Here is a 10,425-nt window from a genome sequence, read left to right as displayed (position 1 = left end):
CTAAAGGGAGGGTGAAAAGAGAGAGGACGGATGTGGCTTAGTGTGTGATATCTCAACCACCAGTTTGAAGCGTACTATAGCGATACATATGTCCAAAATGTTGAAACATTTTAAAGAGACATCTTGGAGACAAACCATTGCATGCTTGTTTGGTGGGTGTTCCGCTAAAGCCCTCATGGCACTTGCAGTGGTACCCTCCAGGTGTGTTGGCACAGTCTCCATTGATACATGGATTACTCACGCACTCATCCACATCTGCGGGGGAAAAAACCATAATTCACATTTTAGTTGATTTCACCTTCACCTACACTTGTATTGAGTTCCTTAAATCAGCTGAAGATGGCAGTGCAGTGCATGCTATTAACTCTGGTACCATCACATATAGTCAGTGTGTCGGCCTAAAAGACGTTGGTATGTTCCTGAAAACTGACTGCATACATGCCATGTGCTCATATAAAGCATAGAGCCTGCATCTTACCGATGCACTCCCCACGAACATCCTGTTTGTATCCCATGTTGCACTCGCATCGGTAGCTTATGGGGCTGGGAATGCAGCGTCCATTGAGACACAGGTTGGTGAAATGTTTGCACACGTCAATGGTGTCGTTCACAGAAACCGTGCCTGAGATTAAAGAAGATACATTAATAAAACAAATATACGTTTGACCTAATAAGAAATGAGCCCTTCACTCTAGTACAGGCTTATTGAAATCCACAGTGTGACTCACCGATATGTTGGTGTCCTCCTCCATTGGCTCCAAAGCCGTTCACATTAAAGCCATTGCCATTTCCATTACTATGGCCATTGCCATTACCATGGCCATTGCCATTGCCATTGCCATTGCCACCGATGCCTCCATTGCCATTACCATTGGGGAACTTGTATCCATAGTTGTACCCGTTACCGTTGGTGTTGGGGTAGTGTCCATTGGGGTAAACGTGAGGGAGTCCGTGTCCTTGGGGAACCCCCACAATGCACAGACGCCTGAACTCGTCTACAATGGAGACAAAGATCACGGGGAAGAAGTCAGGCTATGCCTTCTCCTGGAGTGTAACCGTACTGGGCACTTTGTTTCCGGCCAGTTGAAGCTGTGCCAACCAAGAAAAGCACTTTGGATCACTCAAAGTCTAACAGTGTCACACGTTTAAAATTCACTGAAATTGTGTCCTGAAATTGCAGATTTTACAAAGGCCATTGCATTTGCTTTACATTCTGATGTCCTTTTGCTAAAGTTTTCTTTATGAGTTGAGCATCTAACTGTTTTACTGCTTTCAAATATGCTTTGACTGGAGAAAAGCCTGACCAAGAAATAAAAGAAAAATATGCATCCATAATGATCAACTCTACTTGGGATGCAGTGATATTTGTATGTCACACTAAATCAAGCACAAACACACACACATACACTAACACCCACACACACAAACACACAAACAGCTCAGTTTTAGATCACACAATCTCACGCAGAAGAAGAATCCTTTTTCAGCTTGACTGAGGAGATGATGGGTCATTATCTTCACCCTAATCTTTCCCATCTTCTCCGGTTCAGTTTCTGCTCACGACATCAGTCTTCCCTTGCTGTCACACACACGCACGCACACGCAAACACACACACACACACACACACACACACACTCAAAGCAGTGTTGTTTAGTGTAACATCAATGTCTCATTTTGCTTGCGAAATGTTTTTGCTTTCTTGGCTTTGTTTATCGCTTACGCTCACGCCAAGTCATGGACAATCTATTGTGAAGACATCATCAGCACTGCGTGATGGATGTTCTGACTTCAAAGCAAATATCCGTCACTTTGTTTGGGAATCAGCTCGCCGATGAAACGTGTATCCTCTCTCCTGGGCATCTGGGTGTCGTGTGTACTCACCAGAGCCCCTGACGGGGCACATCTCAGGGATCTGTCCCAAAGCCCAGCAGCGTCCAGTGTCGCAGCAACACTGCATCTTGGTGAACTGACCGTTCAGCTCCGCAGCACAGCGGCCGTTAGCCAGAGCGGAGAAACAGGTGCCCACGCGTTGATCTGAAGGAAGAGGAGACGGGTTCACCGATTTAGAGCAGTCAAAGAAAGAAAAACACATGTGGCTGATGTGTTTTGGGCATATGTTTTCTCATTGTGTTGACTATATTTTTGAGATGTTGTTATGGAGTTTTCTCATTTCAGAGATAAAACTGTTAGTGATGGCTTTAAGAACTGGTAGGTGAAATACAACCTGGAACAGGTAATCTATTATAAATCAAAAAACATTTAAATAGGGGCTTAAATTTCTTGGTTATCGTAGATTGACGCTTGCTGTAGCGATGTACCAGTGTACTCCAGGGTGTGTCAGTACAGTGTGACCTTACGGGTAGTCACAGGTGCATCAAAGCGTTTCACACAACTCCCACTACTGATGCTGCTGTAGTCAGATAAACATCAGAGCGGTAAAACACTGCTTTTTAGCATGATGTAAAGTACTCAGGTCACAAATTAAGCCTCATTACCAACAGTGACACAGCTTTATACGTGGGGAAATGTTACAGGTAATCGCTGCTCTTAAACCAGCAGTGCTGTTAGTCAGAGAGCTGGTCTGGCCTTTTCATGGTGACTGGAGAGGAAGCTTATTTATGGGCTGGCAGTGGGAAAGGTTGCATGGGGTCTCGAATAACTGCAGGCATCTGAAGGGCCTCCAAAAGGGGGTCTTAGTTGGTACAGTTTTCCAGGTCAGGGTCAATGAGGCAGGAAAAGGGGCCTGGGGTTCAAAGATCGTGTGTGAGGAGTAAATGGAGAGGAGGAAGTCAAGAGGTTTCTGGGTATTTAGGGAAAATACCAAGAAAGTGGGAAAGGCAGAGCGAGAGGGTGTATTATTTCAGAAAGTGAGCAGCATGTGTGAAAGAGAATTTTAGTATCTACAGAAAAAAGGGGGAGAAAAAAAGGTAAAAGCAGGAGGAGCTGCACGAGTCGATTAACACACTAATGAGCCAGCAGTCTGGAATTAATCAGTTCCATGTGGAGCAATTCTTGCCAATTAGATAGAACATGAGGCACTTTGTCTGGGAGCACATATTGTACAGTACACACACATTTACACAATTACACACACACACAGACATGCATTCCCATACATATCCACGGTCACGAACACAAACCACACACAGATACACATGTGCGTGTCCAAAATATGTATATACACACAAACGCAGTCTGAAAAACATCCCGAAGGAATGACGGAGCTGGAGGCCGGTTGGAGGGGAAGGAGCGGGGAGCGAGTTGCTGATGAGGATGATGATGACTTCAATTGGAACCAGACCGTGGCTTGCTTGCTAGTGTGGCTCCACTGCACAAGCATATGCTTTCATTTGATGAGGTGTTTTTACAGACTGACTGACTGGACAGGTCTTCTTCTTTTTTTTTTTGTTGTTTAAAGCTTCCACCGTGTGACAGGGCATTAGGCTCTGATTACTGTCAGAGCCCCCGACAGCTCCAGCTGGCTTACTTTATCACGGTACAACCCACAAAACACAGGCCAACTGCCACATAGCATGGCCTCCAGGACCAGAGCTACATACTTCCTGCTTCTAAAACACGAGGGTGACAGATCAGCCCTATAAAAACGATTTACTCTCTTTAATTCACTTTATGATCCGACCACAAAAAAGGCAAAGAGATCAGACATTGAGGGGAAACTGCGTCAAAGTGTGTCAGTAATGTGAGGAGGAAACTAGCTGAATTTCTAGGGTTGTTGGTAAAGTGTGATCATTGGTTTGGCCATGGACCAGTCTAATCGGGTTTTGTTTGGGTTTACTGATCTCAGTCTCCTCACTTGTCCATTTTGGATGTGGGACTGAGACAGAGGAATGCTATATTAAGGTTGTATGTGGCAGCTGTTTTAGTTGCTCTGCTTCCTCTCTCTCTCTCTCTCTCTCTCTCTCTCTCTCTCTCTCTCTCTCTCTCTCTCTCTCTCACCCCCTTCAGCCGGCTGCAATAGAGCAACTGAAAACGGCAACTGAAGGAAACAAGGTGCAGGATCCAGATCTCAGAGGATGTATGGGAAAAAAAAAGGTCCACAGGAAACAGTATGAGCGATAAGGAGAGTGAGAGTGCGAGAACACTTCAGTTTTGGCGATTGAAAGTAAAGGGAAAAAAAGAAAAACAGCAGCCAGAGGAGACAATGCAATAGAAAATACGTTGACAGAGATAAAAGCGTGCACTGTGTTAAAGAATAAACAGAGACTTTGTACTTTATTTCACTCCAACGTTAGCTGAGAGAAGGAGATTTGGTCCGATCCACTGAGCACTCAGAACAGATTTGAGAAATCAGTAAAGAGAGAGCAACATACCTCATCAGGGCAAAGAGGACGAAAGGGAATAACAGTGGGAAGGGGAAAAAAAAGAAGAATTTGGCTTAACGGAAGACAGATGGAGAACTGGTTGATTAGAGCGCCACGCTCTCCCACACACACACACACACACACACACACACACACACACACACACACACACACAGACACACATTGGCAAAGGCACGGGCACACCAGGTTACCACATAGTACCATATTTGTAATGATCCTCATTTCTCCAATGCTTCACCTGTTTGTTGAGGAAGAAGAACCCCATCTCCCATCACTTATTCATCCTGTTTTTCTTCTTCTTCCTCCAGATACTGTCTCTATCATTCACAATTTGATTTTTTTTTTTCTCCTAAAAACAACACACCTTATGCCTGTTACATTGAAGCTAAATAATTACAAAATACCTGTGAGGTCAGCCCCCACGCTGTTTTTTGACCAATTTTCTGTCAAATGTTTTCAAAAGTTTTAACAGAAACAACTAAAAAGCTCCACAGATGATGGAGGACCGATTGCAGGAAAACTAGAAAATAACTAGAAGGAAACATAACAGGGTTGTTTCTGACAGGTATTTAAATTATGTTTTTCCCATATATGCCAATCCAGAGGTTTCAATTTGCTACAGGAGCTCTTATTGGAGGAGAGTTAAGTTGAACCTGTGATGCAGATGAAGGTGAAACAGACAGACCCTGGGGCTGTCAGTTTTGGGGTGAAATCTTGAAATAATGTATTGACACCTGGTTGTGTTTAACTGTGGCTCCCATTACTGGTGAGGATTGCAGGAACAATTAACACCTGGTCATATTTCATGGGACGTGTCAGTTAAGTATGCGTTGTATGTGCATGAGCGTATGTGAATGAGTCAGAGGGGCACTCGTATTAGAGTCCATTATTGCTTTCAAGGCCAATGCGTGCAAACGTGTTTGTCTGCACATGGTGACCACAGGCCGGCTTGACTCATCAGGACTCTACTCACAGGAAGCAGTGATGGAGGAAGGGAAGTTAGCGGCCAGATGTGTAGCTTTTAGCTAGCCGGAGGACGAGGAAATGCTCAAATGAGTGCGTGTGTGTGTGTGTGTGTGTGTGTGCGTGTAAGACTCACCCACACATCTGGAGCCGTCTGTGCTGGAGACGTAGCCTCGTGGACAGGTGCAGACGTAGCTACCGGCAGTGTTGCTGCATTCTCCTCCATCACACACACCAGAGATGGTGCCGCATTCATCAATGTCTGGAACATGGTTACATTGAAAGGACACATCACATCACAGGACACATCTGTCAAGTACACCTCATGCCAGATCTGAACTACTTTCTTTTCAAAGTCCAAAATGTCTTTGTTTGGAAAGATACAGTAGCACGCTGCAGTAAAAGTTGTATTGAACTGGAGCGAGCATTTCTCCCTGAGGAGTAATGAAGCAAATCAAATAGATCTGAAGTCGTCTGAAGTGGAATTGATATACTTCTGGTGTGTTCTGTTGAGTCTGAAACTCAAGCTTGTGAGCCACAAACTGTAAAGCTCAGTGAGAGAAGAACAGACACATCCCTAACAAAGGAGTGGTCCCTACGAAGGAAACTGATGCATAAATAGCTCTGACGTTTTATGCATCAGGCTAACCTCTCTCACAATATGGTAACCAGTGAAATTATATATAAAACAAACACAAAAGTTTAGTTCTACACTGTAGTTTTACCAACTGTAGGAAAAGTAAACTTGGCAAACCTGGCATTGAATGGCTTTGTAGTCTTCTTTATTCAATTTCAATACATTCGTGCCCATTTTTGACCGATTTATTCTTACAAATGCTGTTGCTTGTGATGTTTGTGAAGTTTGGTTTCTTTCATTTCACAAATAAAATATAAAAAAAGACATTGTAAAATAAATGATAAAAAATACCCAGCTCTATCAAAGAGCAGGAAAGAAAAATGTATGAAGCTATAATGACGACAATAAGCGATTGTTCTACTGAAGACCACTTGCTGTACAGTAAAGCAGCCTCATGAAGACCCCAAATGTGGACAGAAACCAAATACACGGGCAGGGATAACAAGGAAACCTGCTATGCTATGAGGCAAAACATATGTATCATACCACATTTGGCTTAATCACATGCTCAAATGTGGTATCTACAAATGCTTCAAGTCTACAAATGGCCGTACTAAAAGCAACCGAGCTGGCCAGGCTTCAGTGAATACGCTGAACTTATTCAAACATGCCGTAGTTAGACTCAATGTGTACGATGGCTGAGAGTACCTGGGTTGGTGCTTGGCAGGGCCCACCTTGACGATGGCATTAAGCTGTATTATTCAGTGGGAGGGGCCTCATTGCTCCATGACGGGGGAACCCAAAGTGGAGTTCCAGAAGGTATTGGGTTTTTATGATGTGTCACGCTTATTTATGTGCATACGTAATTACTGCTCCACTGCTGGGCATAATTACAGCAATAGAGCAGACGTGGAGTGTGAGGTAATGTGTGTGTGTGCGCGTGTGTGTGTGTGTGACCTGCGCGTTTAGTTGGGAAAGTGAAGGGTGTGTTATTGTTTGTCGATCCAGAAGTGTGTAGCTTATATCCATGTGTGTTGCCCGCTGTGGGAAGCTCAGAGGCTGTTCTTCCCCTGCTGACTCCTGTCTGACAGCAGTGGCAGAAGGCCTAGGTGAGGCTGTAAAAAGCCCCGCCAAATAAACCTCGTGTCAGCAGAATCAACAACACGCCAGACATTACGCTCCCCGCAGGCGTAGCGCTCTGGGACCGGCCGCGTGTGTGAAGGGAAATGTGTGTCACCTGGATAAACGTCTGCAACTGAGCCATCAAGTCTGCTATGTTCAACTGTGTGTACTAACCCATGATATATTCCCCGAAAACAAAGTATTTCTTCAATTTTCTTTTGTTTAATCTGATCTAAACTCTGTTGTGTGTTTGTACAACACGAATGCGTGAGAATCCACGAGTGTCAGGGCAACTAGGAGGTCCGTGTGTGTAATGAGAAAGTCTCCCAGATGCCCTAACTATTTCTTTGTTCAGCACTAAGAGCTGGTTCTAAGCCAACGGACTATATTTATGGAAGGAAAATGGAAGGAGAAGAAAAATAAAGGAGAAACTCGGAGGAAAAAGGAGAGACTGTTAAGCAGTCTGAACTAAAAGCAGGCCGTTAAACTAGGTGGTGCCTTGTGCCCAAAACGATCAGACGCCCATGACATCTTAACTGCACTTTATCTTAACTGGTCCAAAACCTCAGTAATTTCACTGTGAACACTCTAAGTTAGGCTTGTTGGTGCATTAGCTAGGAGAGCATTTCTATAAAATTCCCCCACAGGCCCAGCTCTGATTGCTTCTGAGATTTCACTAAACACGGGTTTCCTGCCGATCCATGACTTCAGATTCACGTCACACTGTTCTTTTGTTTTTACAAGCTTTACAAACACTGAGCTCTTTCTCTTCTTCTTTCTTTTTTTGTAGTTGTTTATGTTTCTCAAGCAGAAAAACTCAAATGGGAAACCTCAACAAACATATGTTTACATTTTCAGATTTTTTTCACGCTCATTTGAAAATAACTGAGGGTTTAACCAAGAATGATCAGTAGTTGCTGCTCGAGTATTGTTCTGACCATGATTACCTTTGCTGAAAAAAATAAAGCTCCCACCGTGGATAAAGTGCTGGAAAGAGGCTGAGTGTGTGAAATTGAAGGTGAAAACGACCACGGAGGGGATGGAAAGGTTGTGATTTGAGATTTGACTTTGTCTCAGAGCGACCTTGTAGTATAACTGCTCAGCCCTCTCTGTGCTGGATTGTGGCTACAACATCCCACATCCACACTCAACGCCTTTGAGTAGTGCTCAGCATCTTATTTTCCCCTGACTGTGAGTCCTGAACCATTGATGGCGTTCACCCAAAACCACAACTGAAACTAGGACTGATTTAGTGAAGTCATCCTCCCCGTTTCCTCTATCATTCACTGTGACACAAATCACTGTTTGGTGTGTCATGATAATTGCTTCCCATGAATCTGAACTTCTTTCCGTACCTCGTGCATCTCTTGGTCATGCTACAAGTTAATAAAAGGAGGATTCAGATGATAATTCATGCACTGATACACTGCAGCATCCAGTTTGACCTTCTTGCTCAGTGGAAGAGATTTCCTCTGGCTGAAACTGTTTAAGAGCTTTCTGTAATCCTCCGTAAAGGCTAAGAACACATCGGCTTCAGTCCAACAGACACAACCCCAGCCAGGCTAACTATCAGACTGTTTAGCTAGAGCATTGTTTAAATTCCATCTAATCTACACATTGTAATGTGAATCCACCCTGTGTGTGTGTCTGTGCGTGTGTGTGTTTATGTGCACACATCCAGACTTCTTTAACTCTGAACATGTCGTCACTTTTTAAACACCCGTAGAGATTTGAAAACTGATCCCAGTAAACCCAAAGTTATTACAAAGTGCATCGTCTATGACTGTGTCACCAGTAAATCAACCAAATATCATTTAAATTCCAGTGGATTATTATGGATTGGCGATGGGTTTACATGCTCAAGTACTGTGCATTAGAAACAGCAAAGTGTATATATTCTGTAACGCTTAGTCCATCTATAAATAAAGTAAATCTTTTTAGTTTTTAGTTGTTATCTTAGTGAACTTCTCTTTTTCCTCCATAAAAACCTCAGGAGAACCATGAGGTCATCAGGAAATCAATGTCTAGCTCAAGGACACTTCCATTAACGGCCTACTGCCTCTTTCTTGTGAGAACTGTGTTTGAACTACGCTGCTTTATCTCCCTCAATAATATTTCCCCTAACTCTCATCCTTTGGGCGAATCGGATACATTTTTGAATACCATTTTTATCCCCTCAGTCCTCATGATGCAGGTTTGTTCTCTAACCACTAAACGTGTCTTTGTGCTAAATCCACTCACCTTCACATTTGTGGCTCGTTTCACTCTGACGGTGGCCCGCGGGACATTTACACTCGTAAGATCCCACAGTGTTGATGCAGTTCCCTCCGGCACAAAGACCTGGCACCGCCTGGCACTCGTCCACATCTGAGGGAAGGACAGAAAGACATCAACATTTGTGAAAAATGGTTGAAGGATACAGCTGAAATGACTGGCATCTGCATATTATTGATTTGAGAGATGACGCAGTATGTTAGTTAGACCTCAAAGACTCAGACTAGCATAACATTTTTCTATAAACATACATGTTTATATTAGTTATATGGCTCAAAGCACATTTTATAGCATGTTTCTGGCGCACGTTCTGTCGCTACAACACTGTTCTTCAGTCTTCTGTTCTACATTTTAAAAGGGAGACATACCTTGGCAGCGGCTGGGACGTGTAAGACCACTTACAGAAAGTCCCATTTGAGCTCATGTTTCAACAGGAAACGTCTATTTAAATGTAAGTTTTTCCCAGCATTCAATATGAGTCACTTTCCCCAGTATTGGGAACATGTCAGAGGGCGGGTTGCTGTCAGAAACTCTGGATATTTCTAATCCTGATCCATACACACTCATAGACACAGTGGTTTTATATTCACCACATTAACAGTCACCAAGCAGGACCCAGGCATTGTCAATGTGTGCCACGGCCTGGAGATATGAACGTATGACACACACGTATACATATACATTGGTACAGAGTTTAGATATAGATATAAATATATAACAACCGGTTCCTGCGCATTTAAATATGTTCAATCTCTGCCTCTTTTTCAAAAAAGCTGAGACAAAAATAAATTAATAATCTACCAGCCGACATGGAGCGCATGCAATCCTCATAGTTAGATTCATGGTCAGATGTGCTTTGTACTTCTGCCAGAGAAACGTCTTTGGTGCATGTGTGTGAGAGAGACGGTGGGACGTTAGAGAGTGGAGCAAAGATAGAAACAAAGATTCAGAGAGAGAAGAAGTGCAAACACATAGTGTGAAAGAGAGTGAGAGAGGACATATGCCACAGAGAGATGCGTGTCTCTGCCATACCTTTAACGTCCAAGTTGTGAAGCTAAATCCCAGATGTGTTACCTTTATGAATTACCGCAACAATCTATGTTTACACACTTACACATATAGCAGGATGGATTGTTTTTTTTACA

General features: G+C 43.4%; 1 protein-coding gene across 1 annotated transcript in view; it reads right to left on the bottom strand.

Annotated features, from left to right (window-relative positions):
* LOC137794404 (fibrillin-2-like) overlaps positions 1 to 10,425 on the bottom strand; it is a 35,752-nt gene that overhangs the window by 188 nt on the left and 25,139 nt on the right. Inside the window, exons 7-12 of the mRNA XM_068591123.1 lie at positions 9,248 to 9,373; positions 5,444 to 5,569; positions 1,883 to 2,035; positions 729 to 995; positions 479 to 622; positions 136 to 255 (exon numbers count right to left, since the gene is read on the bottom strand). Of these exons, the coding sequence (XP_068447224.1) occupies positions 136 to 255; positions 479 to 622; positions 729 to 995; positions 1,883 to 2,035; positions 5,444 to 5,569; positions 9,248 to 9,373 (936 nt within the window). The remainder of the gene's footprint in view (positions 1 to 135; positions 256 to 478; positions 623 to 728; positions 996 to 1,882; positions 2,036 to 5,443; positions 5,570 to 9,247; positions 9,374 to 10,425) is intronic.

Source organism: Clinocottus analis, unplaced genomic scaffold (genome assembly GCF_023055335.1).
Source record: "Clinocottus analis isolate CAN_PGR_092001 unplaced genomic scaffold, fCliAna1.0.p SCAF_25, whole genome shotgun sequence".
NCBI lineage: Eukaryota > Metazoa > Chordata > Actinopteri > Perciformes > Cottidae > Clinocottus > Clinocottus analis.
Note: the sequence above shows the minus strand (reverse complement) of the source record. Positions and strands in the feature narration are given on the sequence as shown.